Consider the following 17,423-nt stretch of genomic DNA (forward strand, 5'->3'; position numbering starts at 1 on the left):
ACACAACACACACACACACACACACACACACACACGTGCACAGCACACACACACACACACACACACACACACGTGCACGCATGAAGGCACACACGCGCACACACACACACACACACACACACACACACGTGCAAGCACACACACACACACACACACACACACACACACACACACACACACGTGTAGCCACGCACACACACACACGCACACACACACACACACACACGTGCACAGCACACACACGCAAACACCACACACACACACACACACGTGCACAGCACACACACGCACACACTCACACACACACACACACACACACACACGTGCACAGCACACACACGCACACACTACACACACACACACACACACACACACACACACACACACTACACACACACACACACACACACACACACACACACACACACACACACACACTACACACACACACACACACACACACACACACACTACACACTACACACACACACACACACACTACACACACACACACACACACACACACACACACACACACACACACACACAACACAAATAAAACAGCCATGGGGCTGCGCTTCACAGTGTTCCGCCCGCTAGGCTAGGTCAGGTTAGCGCTGAGCCAGACGCTAACGTGTTCCCTGGTATGCGGGGCCGCGGCGAAAACATCAGACGTCACGTGCCGCTGTGTCTGTCCCAACTTTCCGATGGACAGAACAGATTAGAACATCAGAAGAAAAACACGCTTTCGACGAACAAAACTTGCCAAGTTACGCATAAAAAACACCGTCGCTAAGCCATTAATTCAAACTTGCAAAGAAATTTAGGCCTGTCATTAAAAGAACTGATATCAAAATTAGGCCTGGTTACAAGAAGCAATATCCTGGCACACACAAAATAAACGAGCCGTATTCCAAAGCAGTGCTATCCAATGTTTCCTAAAGTTCTTCCAGTAACTCGGACCTGTGTGTACAAGCATACACGACACTAATGGGGCAAACATATGTCGGGAGAGGTCGGTAAGATTCAATACGTACTTAACAGGCCTCGATAAGTTCCATCAGAATTTATTTTAAAATGTATTTCTTTATAAAAATTTGTTTTATTTCTCATGCAGCTCTTGGGATTACAAAATTAAAAACAGCCGTATATCGACCAACCAAGAGGCCGCAGATGCAACAAACAGAACACTCATTGGTTCTGACTCACGGTTGCTATCGGTTAGGCGTTGTTCCCGTTAATAATGAGCCCGGGATCATCTCCCCCTCCATCTCTTCAACGGAAATTAAATATCTGGTAGAGCGTCAGGTTTACGTCATAATCGTTCGTAACTGCGCGGACGGCTGTTTGCTACGATCTTAATGGAGAACGTTCTGAAGGGGCTCTTTCAATCATGCCAAATTTATTTGGCTCTGAACGACGGTAAACGGGTCCCTGATTTCAATCAGAACCGCCACGCTGTCTTATGAGAGAATGCAAAAAAAATTTTTTTGCCTGATTAATTTGGGTTGTTTTTTCATTCTTTAAATTGATCGATATTTAATTGAGTCATTCGATTACTGACGGAAGCACATCGCTCCGGTTCCTGGCACAGTGACATCATAAAGGCTTGCGCTGCCGAGCTGGAAACGAGAGTGCGTACGTCAGGTTCTGGACCGTACAAGAGATCCAGGCTGTGAGGTTGGAGCGGTGGACTGGGCTCACGATCGAAGTCTTGGATGCCTTCCCTCGCGGTTTGCTCTCCGGCGTCATGCGTGACGCATCGCAGACGTAGGCCAAGAGACAAAGACCCGGGCGCCATCCGCCAGTGAGGTCAGCCCCACCCAGGGGGAGGGCATCTGTTTGGAGGGGACCTCTGCTTCACAGCTCGGAATGAGGAAGTGATGTCACACTGGCGGACTCCTGGACAATAAATGGCCAAATATGGACCCCGTGCCTGAATTCCTCGCTCAAATGGGCGACCGTTTGCATTCTGAGGGCGAAACAAAGGTTTGAATTTGGAATGCCGTCCATGGTCCCGGTGAAGAACGCAAATACACCACATGACCGAAAGTATGTGGACACCTGACGTCCAACATCTCATCAAAAATTATGGGCATTAATATGGAGTTGGTCCACTGCTATAACAACCTCCACTCTTCTGGGAAGGCTTTATACTAGATGCTGGAGAATTGGTGCAGGGATCTGTCTCCATTCAGCAAGAAGAGCAATTAGTGAGGTTGGACATTGATTGGGCCATTAGACCTGGCTCTGTGCAGGCCAGTCAAGTTCATCCACATTGTTCTCAAACAAAACCATTTCTATATGGACCTCGCTGTGTGCCCAGGGGCATTGTCATGCTAAAACAGGAAAGGGCCTTCCCCAAACTGTCGGGGAAGCACAGAATCATCTAGAATGTGATTGTATGCAGTAACACTACTATGTTCCTTCACTGTAACTAAGGGGCCTAGCACAAACCATGAAAAACAGCCTTAGACCAAAGAGGTGTCCAGATATATCTGGTAATATAGTGTACCTGCCTGACCAATGGGAGCACGGCATCAGTGTTAGTGTGGGTGGAGGGTTCAACTCACGTTTGGAGGCACTGCCATTGTTCCTGTGAGCAAGGTGCTTTACCTGCACTGCTTCAGTAAATACGCAACTGCATAATGGGGTGTAGAATAAGGGTTAGCAACCTGGGCTCATAACCCAAAGGTCGCAGGTTCGATTCCCATGCAATACACAGCCGTTTAACAAAACACTGTTATAACTTCATCTCGTCGGTAAGTACATTCTTTTTATATTAACTAGTGTGTAGGTGACGTTAAACTAGTGGCATGAATGTAACGTTTGATACATTGTAACATTACATGACTTATTAATCGCCATATAAATAACGACTTCACTTGTTTATTAATAACGTTAGCTTGGTGACATTGATGTGCACGACAACGTGGTGATTTAGCTAACTTAGCTAGCTAGCCAAACAGTCAGTTACACAGATACATAGATATTTTGTTGTTGTTGAAATGTGCCCAGCATTCCAAGGCTGTAAGGATCAGTAGCCAATCAGGACTTTTTTCAAGTTTTTTGTAGGGTGCAAAAACTTTGATATTATTTATTTTAATTTAATTTAATTACTTTTGTTGTTGTTGAAAACACAGCATTCCAAGTCTGTACATTGTTGTCAGATTCTTTGTAAGACTATGCTACAGCATAGCATAGTCTTACAAAGAATCTAGGCATGTGATGTCACATTCTGCTCCTTATCACGCGGCAGTTGGCAAGTTCGCACAGACGTGAGTCGGAGGAACACACTCCAGGCCTTATTTACAACCTTTAGCACACGTGAACACCAGTAACGTGACCAACGATTGGTCATGATATTGGTTTTGCGCATTGCCAAGACTTAGCGCGTACATGCTAAAGGTCTCAGTAAATTCGGCCCTGCGTGTAAAGGCACTTCAAAACCGACGGCCCGGGACTGTACGCACGAGCGGTTTACGAGTTCCCCTTCCGGCACGGTCCGGCATCCTGTCCGTAATTACAGCACAGGAGAGCACATGTTCCTCACGTGCAGGAAGACAGAGAGAGAAAGAGAGGGAGAGAGGGAAGGGGGGACCATGACCTTGTGGGAGAGCAGGGTCGCCGCTGATAAGCTGAGTATATTGATCCCAGAGTGCGACAGCACTCGGAGAGCAGTCTGATTGCACAGAGACGCCGTGGGGAACGCGGGTGGGTAAGAACCTGGGGTGAGAAAAATAGCCTGGGAACGCGCGAAAATAATGATCTGTCGAGTGGAAACCCTCTCTTGGCACGCGAGCGCTGTTGCCACAAATCCCGCTGTGATGCAGGGACACAGTATTGATATTCGAGGAAACATAAGTGAGACTCAGACTTTTTGGATTCTCTCAGGACTTTTAAGAAAAAAAAGCACTAGGTTAAACAGCAACGTGACTTAAAGCCCTTTGTCCATCATTCGATTTGAACTGCAAGGAGCACCAAGACCACCCCCCCCACCCCATCTATTCTCATCCAATTATATCAATGAAGCAACTTACCCGCCGCCCCCCCCCCCCCCCACCCCCATTTCCAAACTTCCAGCGACTTCCCTGCTCTTTCTGTGCTTGTGCGTCTCCAGTGCCTCCCCCATTCGTAAACACCGTCCCGTTGGAGCATCTGGACAGATGCTATCAGGTCCCGCCGTCTCGATCGCGGCGGCTGATGGCTCTTTGAACCGGCCGACCTCTGACCTCTGAAGGTAGGCAGACAACGGGCTCGACGGCGGAGGGGGATAAACAGCGGGTCCCTTGGAAGCTCCGCCCCCCCAGTGTCCCCCCCCCCCACCCCTGAGAGGCGCCGGACGCGCGGGGGAGGGGGGCGGCGGGGGGGGTCCCCTCCCAGGTCAGGGACCAACGGCAGGAATCCGCGCATTCTGTAACCCACGGGGGGGTTGCCAGCTCCAACACCCCTGCTGTGTCGCAGACCGCCGAGCGGCATTTCATACCTCCCCCCCTCCCCCGTGAAGTTTAACGCGCAGTCCCTTCCGCTCGGCTGGAGAGCCTCTCATGCGAAGCGGCATTCGGACCCGGAAAAGCCCATCTGATGCGCAGGCATGCGCCTGTGTAAACTGTTCCAGCTCCCCGCAAGGCAGCGCTAGCAGAAAAACAGCTAAGTGCTTTCACTAAATTATACAGAGGGAAGCCCGGGCCCGACTGCACCCCCTGGTTTGGGGGGGGCGGGCTGGGGGAGGGGGAGTGAGGGGGGGGGGGCAAAGATAATATTCGTGCGGTAAACACACACACAAGTATGCGGTTCGGGAGCTGAACGCCTGACTTCCTGTTTGACCAGATGTTATCGTCTGACCCACAAGCTGGGATGAAAGCGTGTGCATGTCAGCTCAATCTCTGCTCTGTTTCTTTATGGCTTCAGGCGTGGAGTGGGAAAGAAAAAAAAAAACGCTGGGATTTCCTTCGTTTGCCCGACTCGGACTGCGATAAGCCTGCCACATCGTTACCTGTGGACCGGTAATCGAATTTTGGGGGGGTAAAAAAAAAGCAAAAGAGTTGGGAAAACACGTAGGTGCTGAAAAAATATTGATTTGTGAAGCTTTTAACGAACAAAGTGAATAACTAGCCAAAGAGCAAAGGAGGCTAACTGTACTGCTGGCTATCAGCTAGCAGCGCGTTTGGAGACCTACCTCTCTTCCCCATTTCTCTTGTTCAGCGCCTAAGTGCTTTCCCGACTTTTTTTTATTGTTAGTCTGATCACTTTTTTTGGGAACTTTTGGTTTGTAGAACAAAAAGCAGAAACAACTAAAGACATACGCCTCAAAGAGAATGCCCTTATATCCATATCTGAAAAGTGAAAGTAAACAAATTGAGCGTATGTGTGTGCGTGTGCGTGTGAGCGAGCGCGCGTGTGTGAGCGGCTGGTTTCTCTGTGCAAGAATCAATGAAAAAAATACGATGAAACAGGACGCGAAGATCCTCAGGATCCGTGGTGCAGTTACAGGGGGAGCGTGGTTTCCCCCAACCAAACAGCCCTGTTTCTAATAACCTGCGTTTACTCTGGACTGCATTAGCATATCGCATGACTCGCTGTGCAAAGCAGCGGTTGTTTTCAGAGAGGGCAAGTCCGACGGTGGTCCGATCGGTCGACTTTCATCGTCGCGTCCCGTTCGCTGACGATTCTTTTCCCCCCTTTCTCCATTTCAGGGGGAATTTCGTTTTCGTTTGGATCTTTTGGCTAATTCAATCAATTCTAGACGAAAAACGCAACCGGGGACCCTCAGGATCCTAAGACGATAAAGACAAAAGGCACACCGCTTTTCAAAACTGCGTTGCGTCGTCGTGGTTCTCTGGGAGTGGTTCTTTTTAAAAAAAAATGTTTTATTGTGGTATCGGAAAAAGAGCTATCATTACAAATATTAATCAGACGTCTATCTTAGAACAGGGAAACACAAAGACAAAATGGGTAGTTGATAAAAGGGACAGCGTTGCTGCGCAGAGCAGAAACGTCTCCCTCACTGCAACTTTCCGCGAAAATGGCGTAACGTGCGAAGCTCCGCACGGGCGACAGACCAGCTTGACATCAGCTCGACCTCCCAGCAGACACAACAAACACAACGGTCCCAAAACAACCGCCCCAAATCAAAAACGCTCTCTCTCTCTCTCTCTCTCTCTCACAGCAATGGAACCAAACAAACCGGTGCCACCTGCGTCACCTTCCCACCTAGCCGGGGGGACAACACGGCAAAGGTGTTGTTGGTTCCCAGGTCATTCCCTGAAAGTTCAAGTAAGCATTCCCACAGGGCAGATTTCTCCAATTTACCGGATGTCTCCGTGACAATTCTGAAGTAACGAGGATCACAGTAGGAACGGAAGTAACATGCTATTCTTTTGGTATTCAAGTTAAAAAACAATTAATCGTGGATGACTCATGTTAAATTTATCTGGAAGCTTTGTAGTGTTGAATGAATCTGGCATATATTTAAAAAATGTTCAGTACATTCCTAAAATATCATTGCCGCATGTCATCCATTATATTTTGTCAAGAGTAAATGATTACAGAATGTTTTCAAAAATAATAATAATGATCTGTCACATGGCTGGTATGCATCCTGGCATCTCAAGAACAGTTTGATTCAAACAATAAGCACACTGAGACTGTTTGGGACTGCACTCAGCATAATGTCATCAACTCAACTGAAATGGGAATCTATCCGGAAAGTTCCCTGATGTTTTAGAAACATGTCATGTCTGTCAGAGGGCACTGTGTTTCCTTTAAAACCATGTAAAATCAGCAATAAGGGATCTGGCTCACCAATCGTTTATAATTCTCATACGGATAATTGTCTGTATTTTACGTATTAAAGATATATCTGTATATATCTTTTTTTCTTATCATATTTCTCCTTGTCATATATTTCATGATATGTATCATCAAAAATTAAAAACTGATGAAGCCGTGGAGTAGCCCGATGGAGTGATTTAGAAAGAGACCCTCTTGCCAAAGTAGCCAAGTCTGTTTCTGGTGCGAGCAGTCCAAGAAATTTCCCATCATACCGAGCGAGCATTTGCATTAACGAAAACTATAAACGCGTTCTCACACTAATAGATATTTTTTTGTCATCGTGCCCCTTGCCAAAGATCCGTTCGATAATACGTTCAAGACTTTCCGAGGCGGCATCAAAGCTTTTGGCATTGCGGGAAGTTGCCTGTTCTCGACTGTGCCGTAAACACGGTCATTACTAGAAAACAAAAACAACTTCATTTCAAATGTGCCATTTCCAAAGGCTGTTCGCTGCCTGGCGAACCCTCGCCGTCCGACAGCGCAAACAGGACGGGGTGAAAAAAAACCGGAGGTCAAGTTCGCCAGCGCTATGCGGTCTGTCTCCGAGTGGCTTCACGAGCACTTTAAAGGGTAATGCTGGCTGTAAATTCAGAGGAAAGTGGACAGCTCTAATGCAGTGTGTGTGCGGGTGCGCGCGCGTGTGTGTGTGTGTGTGTGGGTACACGTGTGTGAGTGAATGTGTACGCGGGTGTGTGTCATTTCATAACTGCAACATGTAAATTGAGAAAATTGACTGAATGACCAATGGCTGTCAGAGGTATTTATCATTCATATATTTATTTGATTGGTTGGTTTTATTTTTACTGTATAAAACTGTCCTTAACTAACATGTCAGTCTTAAATCTAATATGCATTATGGTCAACATACTTTCGCAGGTATGCTATTAAAAGTTAGACATCCTCCACTGATAGAAAGACTGCAAATGTGAAGGTTTATGTTTTCGGTTTGTCCTTTTTCCCTCCAAAACACGAAACAACCAATCAAACACCTTGTTTCTGCCAGTAGCCTCGTGGGTGAAGTGTCCTCGGTCACGTGACCAGGCTGTTATCGTTAGCGGCAGAACGGATAAGGGGTGACCTGGTTTGTGGGAGGGGTGGAGGTTGGGGGATGGGCGGGCGCGGGTCGGGATAAGGGGTGACCTGGTTTGTGGGAGGGGTGGAGGTTGGGGGATGGGCGGGCGCGGGTCGGGTCGGGCGTTACCTTGGTCACCGCCGGGTAACCCACGGCGACCTCGGCGGGGCAGTACAGCCGCTCCTCGTGGGACGCCTCCACCGCCGTGGCCCACTGGTCCAGGAAGCCGCTGGGGGTGTAGAGGCCGCAGTCCCGCACGCTGGTCTCCCGCTCAAAGTCCTCGCACACGCCGTCCCCGTCGTAGAAGTAGCACAGGCTGGGCTCCCCTGCAGCAGAGAGAGAGGCGGGGCGGGGGCGGGTCAGGGGCGGGGCAGCGGGGTGGGATCGCCCCAATACTCAAAGAGCCTTAATGAGTGATGTTTCTAACTTTGGGCCAGAATAATCCGGTCACCTGACTCGAGCACTTCTTGGGGAGGAACCAAAAGGCAGCAGGGATCAAGGACCAATAAGCAGCTGCCCTGCAGGCAGTCTACCCACAGTGCACCTCACCCAGCATTAAGCATAGCTAACCTGTAGGCCTGCTGTAAGTTCAAGCGCTTTAAGCACACCGAGGTCTGTCAGTCCTCCTCTCCTGGGGCCCATTTGAAGCCCCAGAGCCCCGCCCCGCTTAGTCACTGCAAACGCTCCAAATGCGCCTAGTCACTGCAAACGCTCGGCTCGTAAACAAGCCCGGCCCCTATGGCCAGGTCAGCGTTTCGGCTGTGGCTCCGCCTTATCTCCCTCCCGTCTTTCTTCTTTATTTAGCGTGACAAAAAAACAGAGACAAATAGACAAATAAAACAGCATGTGCGCTTCCTCCAACAGGGAACGGCTGGGACGGGATTCAAAGGGGGAGGAGAAGGGAGGTGGGGTGGGGTGGGGTGAGGGGGGAGGGGTTATGGGGGAGTGGACACAGATCTGATGAGCTTGACAGATTGTGGTCTACCTGCTTTATTTAGAGGAAAATATGAGATGCGCCCTCATAGATTTTCCAGAAATTCCTCACAGAGTTCTGTGGAATGGCCACAGCATTAACTCTTTAAGGCGCGAGATCACAAGCGTGGGATTAGAATGTTTTTGACTGAACATTCTAGTGCTGATGTCACAATCACTGCTGGTAACTGTAGGCAGCGGAGTTCTAGAACACTGACTTGGAATTCTGATAAAAGAGGAACATTCCAGAACACCTAGACTTCAAACAGTCAGAAGAGTTATTTTTGGGGGGGAGGAGCAGCCAGTTAATGTTACACTGTGCTGCCCTGACTCTGCCCCCCCTCCCCTTTCTCCATTCAGCTGCTTTTCCAGCAGACAGGCCGACAGAAGGTCCACACATTAAATGTCTGAATACCAACAACAACAAAAAAAAAAGTGACCCAGAAATATTTCGAACAGGAAATGGCGGCCGTTAACGACGTGAGCAAGATGACAGCACGGCAATTTCCTTTCTCCGGCAGAATCATTCCAAAACGTCGCTCTCGCTTCTTTTTTTTCCTTTCTTTTCCTTTTCCCAAAATTCTGCGGGTGAAAGTAATAGAGTGGGGAACAGATGTAAAGAGGAGAAAATGACCGTTGGAGAAAAGGCGAAAGAGGGCGTTCAAAAGCCAAGTTCTTCTGTGGAAACTAACCCTCTACTTTTTGACTGGACCGCCAGCCCTACAAACACGAATGTCTGTGACTGACTGACTGACTGACTGAGCGAGTGATGAAGTTACACCATTGGTCGGCCGAGTTATGAAGTTACACCATTGGTCGGCCGAGTTACGTGTGTTAGGTCCGGCCGTATGCTAGGTTTTAACCTGGTCTTGTTTTAAATGCGGAGAAAAGACAGTTCACGCTGCTTACATATTTTCGTTCCTCATTATTCCTCAGATGGGGGGAAGAAAAGAAGGTTAAAGATAGAGAGGGGGCGAGAGCACAGATTCACCATACAAGCTCTAAAGCAGGGGACTGAACCCAGGTCCAGACGGTTGGGGGGGGGGGTTAATTAATGGGCTCATAGTCGGCCACTTTGCGGACTGTGCCACATGGTCTCGACCCAGAATTTTCTGACGACGCGGAGAAACGTTTTAGCGTCCGACGTCTTCCGTAAACATCTCAGAGCGTGCCGGTGAAGCCCTGTCAGGGCCGCGCCGACGTCGACCGGCGCACCAGCGCGACGCACACGCACACGCACACCAGCGCGACGCACACGCACACGCACACCAGCGCGACGCCGCTCGCGACCGCCAGCGCCGGCCCCTAGCGCGGACTTAATCAAGCGCCTTCCGTCCGCCCGTCGTCCGCGCTCGCGAAATAAAGCAAATACCTGCTTCCAATTCCCCGTCCGGTCTAACGGATGACCCTCGGCTGATTCCCTGCCTTCGATTACGGAAAAGAAAAACGAACATTTGCGAGAGTCTCAGATGAGTCCTGATTGGATCCAGACCCTGCGTCGCGTTTCGTTCCGTTGCCGGGACGATCCGGCGCGTGACCGCGTGACCGCGGACGGACGGACGGAACCTACCGACGCAGTTGAAGAGCGGCTCCTTCTGGCAGCGGCTGGAGCAGCCGTCCCCGTTCATCGCGTTCATGTCGTCGCACTCCTCCCCTGAAATGCTGAAAAGGTGAGATAAGAGATGAGATTAGGTGCCCTTTACTGACCCCCCCGTGGGGTAGTTTGTGCCCTGCGTTTGACCCCATCCTAGTTACTCAGCAGGGCGGTCCGGTGCAGAGCGCTGTCGCCCCCCAGCAAGAAAGTTCCGGGTTTGAATCCGGTCTGGGACTTGGCATGTTCTCCCCGTGTCCGAGTGGGTTTCCTCCGGGTACTCCGGTTTCCTCCCACAGTCCAAAGACATGCAGGTAGGCTAATTGGAGACCCTAAATTGCCCATAGGCATGAGTGTGTGAGTCAATGGTGTGTCTGCAAAGTATGTGGTGCGGCCTACAGAATCGGCGTTAGCCCTCATTTCTCTAACCCCCCCTCCGCCACAGGTGGTCTCCGCGGGACGCCTCACCTTTGGATCCGGCCGTCCCCGCAGTAGTGCGCCCCCAGCTGGTGGGTCAGCGCCGGCGAGGGTTCGCTCTCGGCCGTCCTGGAGACGGTCACCACCTGGTAGGTGTACTCCACGCCGGGCACCACGTCCCTGAGAGGCGGGGGTGGGGGGGGGGTACAAGAACGCTACACGTTAAGATCACGCCATCGAGCCCGTCCAGGCAGGGGATGGCATCTACCTATGGATGGTAATGGTAAATTATCCAAAGCGCTTTACAATTGATGCCTCTCATTCGCCAGAGCAGTTAGGGGTTAGGTGTCTTGCTCAAGGACACTTCGACATGCCCAGGGCGGGGTTTGAACCGGCAACCCTCCGACTGCCAGACAATCGGTCTTACCTCCTGAGCTATATCGCCCTCTGTGTCAAGGCTGATCTTGAACAAACCGTAGGGTCTTTTTTTCCCCTTTCACAATGCTGGGAACGCCTAACGACACATTGAGGTGGATCGATGCGTCGACGTGCTGGTTCAAAGGACAACGATCCGATCCGTTTGACACGACGTGCAAAACTCGATCCTTATGATTGTTATGAATCATAAAAACGTAACCATCCGTCATCTGACGGTGGTTTGCTCCCTAGCGATACTGCTAGCGTCATCGTTTACATTTCTTGACTCTACCTGATCATCGCTCATGCCAGTGCTGTTGTTACTTCTGTTAAACATGGCGTCAGTAAGGTTTTGCACTCTAAACCTCATTTTGGTTGCAGGCATACGTCGTAACAAGATTGTGCTAGCTGGACCATGTATGGCTATTGTATCTAATTATACAAGATTGTTTCAGACTGTGTCATTGCAATACTTGAGATATTGCCAAATATCGAACCGTTGCCTCAAGAATCGAAATCTCGGATCCCATCCTAGTGAAGCCGGAGGTCTACACCCCTATTAGGAACCGGTTTTGGACACACCTACATTTTAACGGAACTGGTGGAAGGCTGTTCTCGCTAGCCGGTGAACGACAGGAAAAGCTACACCTCTGCGCACCGTTCAAATCTGCGCTGGGACATCGGAGGCAAACTGGCACAGGTCGGTTTGGTCAGTTTATTTATTTATTTTCTGTGAAGGACGTTTTGGTTTATGTCTGGGGAGTTCTGTTTTCTGCCCCCCACTCCCCTTTTGTTTAGTGTATATACACCAGACCTGGGTCAAATACGTATTTGTTTTGGATTCAAATACTTTTCTGTGCTCTATTGATCTTGCCTGGTGTAATTGAGCCTGCCAATATGACCAGAGGGCGGGGTTTGCACTTCTCTTTTTGAGAGTATTTCATTGGTTCCAATAAACCAGACAAGATCAGTAAAGTGTAGAAAAGTATTCAGATCCAAAACAAATACTAATTTGACCCAGGTCTGATATATGCACATGTATATCGGTGTCCACCCAGAACACGCTGGTAAAGGGAGAGGAGGGCAGAGCAGAGGGAGAGGGAGGGAGGGAGGGAGGGAGGGAGCCGGCCAGGCTGAGGGGCCTGAGGACGCGGCTCTCTGGAGCTGCAGACCTGCAGACCTGGGACTGCAGAGACCACCTGATTGGGCCAGTCTCCGTTTGGGGTTTGGGTCTGTCTCACTGCAAGAGCCTGCAGGTGTTTTCTCTCGCCTCACAAACACACACACACACACACACACAAAGACACAGACAGACAAACAGACACAGAGACGGAGATACACATACAAACAAACACAAACAAAGACAGACAGACAAAGAGAGAGAGACAGACACACACACACGCACACGCAGACATGCATCCCCATATATACACGTGTATGCGCATATGCACACACGCATGCATACACACACACACACACACACAACCTTGGTAGACCACACTAGGTTAGGAGCACCTCTACCCTTGAAAGCTTGTGTTAGGGTCAGGTTTAGGGGCTGCATCATAACAGTGCCCTGGTACAGTACTCTACATATCAACTGCTCTCTTTTAAAAAAAAAAAAAGATCAAATAAAAACTACCTTCATATATACCTCAAGTGTGAAATTTTCCATGAACCAATATTATTCGAATCTACATTGAAACAACATTTCAGAATTCAATACACACTGTTCTGTAGAATGACTTATACAGATCACCTTCTTTCACATACTATCCATTCATACTGCTGGATATTTGCAGAAGCAGGTCGGGTTAAGTATGCAGCTCAAGTTTACAAAAGCAGCGACCCTGCTGGGAATCGAACCCGCAGCCAGAACCCTAACCAGGTCCCCAAAGCACAAAAACGTTCAGTTTTCAAGCCAAATCAAGCCAGGCTGAGTAAATGTTGCTGTGCTCAGTGCATTATGGAATCATGTGAACTCCGCTGTTGCTGAAGTATCGGCGAAAATTCCCGTGAGGGTTTAGCCCGTGTGCTAACGCGGAGGAGACAGAGGCGTCGGCGCTGACGCCGTTCGGAGCGCCGCGGCACCACGCCCCCCGAACGACCCGGTCACCTGACCCGAGCGCATGCGAAGGCGAGCTGTGGGTGGGCGGGGGGGTCGTACTGGGGGGGTGGTGTAACGGGAGAGAGCGCTAGCCGAAGGGATGCAGTTCTCCCCACATTCCTCGCGCTCGCGGTCAGGTGTGCGAGCGTGCGTAAACAAACACCCAGAGCGCCGTGAGGAACCGCTCCGGTGAGACGCTACGTGTCACGCAGCGCGCCGAGAAAAAGGACGAGCCGACGGAGTGGGGCGGAGGAGAAAAGGGCTTCCGAAACCGCGGAGGTTAAGGAAGCCTGAGCGAGCCCTGCTGCTGCCGGGGGCGAGGCTGTTCTGTCCAGCTCAGCGCTTCACTTCCAGCTTCACTTCAACACCGTACAGAACAGCTTAGACCAGCTTCACCTCAACGCTGTACAGAACAGCTTAGACCAGCTTCACCTCAACGCTGTACAGAACAGCTTAGACCAGCTTCACCTCAACACTGTACAGAACAGCTTAGACCAGCTTCACCTCAACACTGTACAGAACAGCTTAGACCAGCTTCACCGCGGGGCGACATAGCTCAGGAGGTAAGACCGATTGTCTGGCAGTCGGAGGGTTGCCGGTTCAAACCCTGCCTTGGGCATGTTGAAGTGTCCTTGAGCAAGACACCTAACCCCTAACCCCTAACTGCTCTGGCGAATGAGAGGCATCAATTGTAAAGCGCTTTGGATAAAAGCGCTATATAAATGCAGTCCATTTACCATTTACCATTTACCACTTCAACACCGTACAGAACAGCTTAGACCAGCTTCACTTCAACACCGTACAGAACAGCTTAGACCAGCTTCACCTCAACGCTGTACAGAACAGCTTAGACCAGCTTCACTTCAACACTGTACAGAACAGCTTAGACCAGCTTCACCTCAACACTGTACAGAACAGCTTAGACCAGCTTCACCTCAACACTGTACAGAACAGCTTAGACCAGCTTCACCTCAACACTGTACAGAACAGCTTAGACCAGCTTCACCTCAACACTGTACAGAACAGCTTAGACCAGCTTCACCTCAACACTGTACAGAACAGCTTAGACCAGCTTCACCTCAACACTGTACAGAACAGCTTAGACCAGCTTCACCTCAACACTGTACAGAACAGCTTAGTCCAGCTTCACCTCAACGCTGTACAGAACAGCTTAGACCAGCTTCACTTCAACACCGTACAGAACAGCTTAGACCAGCTTCACCTCAACGCTGTACAGAACAGCTTAGACCAGCTTCACCTCAACGCTGTACAGAACAGCTTAGACCAGCTTCACCTCAACACTGTACAGAACAGCTTAGACCAGCTTCACCTCAACACTGTACAGAACAGCTTAAACCAGCTTCACCTCAACACTGTGCAGAACAGCTTAGACCAGCTTCACCTCAACACTGTACAGAACAGCTTAAACCAGCTTCACCTCAACACTGTGCAGAACAGCTTAGACCAGCTGCACCTCAACACTGGACAGAACAGCTTAGACCAGCTTGACCTCAACACTGTACAGAACAGCTTAGACCAGCTTCACTTCAACACTGTGCAAAACAGCTTAGACTAGCTTCACTTAATCACTCTACAGAACAGCTCAGACCAGCTTCACTTCAACACTATACAGAACAGCTTAGACTAGCTTAACTTCAATACCGTATGGAACAGCTTAGAACAGCTTCATCTCAACACTGTACAGAACAGCTTAGATCAGCTTCATCTCAACACTCTACAGAACAGCGTAGAGCAGCTTCACTTCAACACTGTACAGAACAGCTTAGACCAGCTTCACTTCAACACTGTACAGAACAGCTTAGACCAGCTTTATCTCAACACTGTGCAGTTTAGCCCAGCTTAACTTCAACACTGTAGAGAACAGCTTAAATTTCATCACCATGCAGAACAGCTTAGACCAGCATGCTCCAGAACAGCAACATAGAATGTCCCTTGGAATAGCACAGCTCAGCACAGTACTGCAGAAATAACAGTTTTGTGAAGTCAACACAGCACTGTTCATTCAATAAAAATAGAGGGGAAACAACCTGAATATCATCAATTCAATTACTGAATGACAAGGAAATCAATTTCAAGTCATTTATTTTGAAAAACTGAATAAAAAAAAGAAAAGGCATAAGGCTATTATGTTAGGCCCCAAGAGAAAAAAACTTCCGGTCACCCAAATCAAAGATGGACACTTGCCCTTATCTATTCCCTTAATAACATGCTCATAACATAGCATAACCCAAATAACCCAAAACTAGCCTCAATTCTAATACATACAGTTTTCCTAAACCAAACCCTGTCTAAGCATACAGACAAAGATGTTAGAGATAGGCAAAGAGGGTAAAGAACTAGGCAAATATGATGGAGACAGACAGTGATGGTGTATATACAAGCTGGAAATGAAACAGTTACAGACGAGCTTTGCGGAAAGCAAAGAAGGAAACAAGCGTGCAAACGCAAACTGTAGAGCGGGGTGGGCAAATCCCCCAAACCAGTCCCCAACTCGCGCGACTGCGCTGCGTTTAGCTTCATCGTCCTTTTCGGCAAGTATCCTTGACAACCCCCCACACGCCCCGGCCCTGCCTGTCCTGTTCCGAGTCGGTAGTGGTACACAGTCGTTTGTTTCAAAGACCCCAGCGCTGTTAGCATTGAGGCTCTAGGGAACAGTACCATAAGCATTTGGCCCTCTCCTCCCATTCATCTGTTCAGATACAATTCAGCTAAAGAGGCAGAATATGTTCCTTGACCTTATAAAATTAAAGAGAACACATTTTATTGGGCTCTAAGGGTACCCAATAAAATCTGTTTTCCTTAATAAAACCGCGTCAAAAACGTTTATTTTGAAAAAAAACCCTTGCCGCTAACACCTATGACATGACACTGGAATTGGAAAAAGCGATAAACTGGGGCTCGTTGCACTCACACTCGCCGATCGCACCCGAGTCCGGGAGCTGCAGCTGCTCAAATGCGGAAGGGAGCGGGAGGGGCGACGTGTTTGGAGAGGTGCGTGTTTGGAGAGGTGCGTGTTTGCACTTCAAAGCAGATTAGGGAGAGCACAGATGCAGCTTTCCAAAAACAAAAAACAACAAAAAACTAAATGAGCACAGTCCAATGAGTCATCTGTTTGGCGTGGTCATTTTTAATGCCGTGGAAAAGGTGAGGGCTGTGCAGCGGCCACAGCATGCAGTTACTTACTGTAAGCATGCAGTTACTTAAGCTTGCAGTTGCAGCATGCAGCCACTTAAGCATGCAGCCACTTAAGCATGCAGTCACTTAGGCATGCAGTCACTCACTGTAAGCATGCAGTCACTTAGGCATGCAGTCACTCACTGTAAGCATGCAGTCACTTAGGCATGCAGTCACTCACTGTAAGCATGCAGTCACTTAGGCATGCAGTCACTCACTGTAAGCATGCAGTCACTTAGGCATGCAGTTGCAGCATAGCATAAAGGAAGTGCAGAACTGAAGTAAATGTTTTTTTAATTAAAATATTTTATTCACAATTTTAAATATAATATTTAAGTATATTTAGATTAGATTATTCCGTAAAACTCAATCCAAATTGTGGCACTACACTGCTATGATTCTGTAAGAATGCTGTGTGATTGTTTTTTTCAGTCAATGAAGTTAAAGGATCTCCAAGGGATAAACACACACGCACGCACAAAGGCATGCACACACGCACATACAAACACCATGCAGGTTTCTTTTGTTCCTTTTTTTTGGGAAACTCAAACACTCGTCTTCATACATTCCACGCAACACAGACCTGAAGCCCCATAACAACCGCATCAGCGCGGCAGATGCCTGTGAGTTCACGCGAGGCCAGCTCCCCATTACAGCCATGGCCAGAGTACCAAGTTCCTCTCGCTAATGGGTAAGGAAACCATAACATTTAATATGTAGCAAAAATAATAATAATAATAATAATAAAATCTAATTATCGCCTAACATGAATCGAGCTGGCAGTTTTAGCTCCCTCTGCCCGGGTGCGCAAGTGAAAACGC

At 48.9% G+C, this 17,423-nt stretch overlaps 1 protein-coding gene across 1 annotated transcript in view; it reads right to left on the reverse strand.

The window, feature by feature from the left end:
• Positions 1 to 17,423, reverse strand: part of LOC135239416 (pappalysin-1-like) — an 88,638-nt gene that overhangs the window by 36,752 nt on the left and 34,463 nt on the right. Inside the window, exons 8-10 of the mRNA XM_064308053.1 lie at positions 10,938 to 11,066; positions 10,449 to 10,540; positions 8,036 to 8,232 (exon numbers count right to left, since the gene is read on the reverse strand). Of these exons, the coding sequence (XP_064164123.1) occupies positions 8,036 to 8,232; positions 10,449 to 10,540; positions 10,938 to 11,066 (418 nt within the window). The remainder of the gene's footprint in view (positions 1 to 8,035; positions 8,233 to 10,448; positions 10,541 to 10,937; positions 11,067 to 17,423) is intronic.

The sequence above is a fragment of the Anguilla rostrata genome, chromosome 14 (genome assembly GCF_018555375.3).
Source record: "Anguilla rostrata isolate EN2019 chromosome 14, ASM1855537v3, whole genome shotgun sequence".
Classification (NCBI taxonomy): Eukaryota; Metazoa; Chordata; class Actinopteri; order Anguilliformes; family Anguillidae; genus Anguilla; species Anguilla rostrata.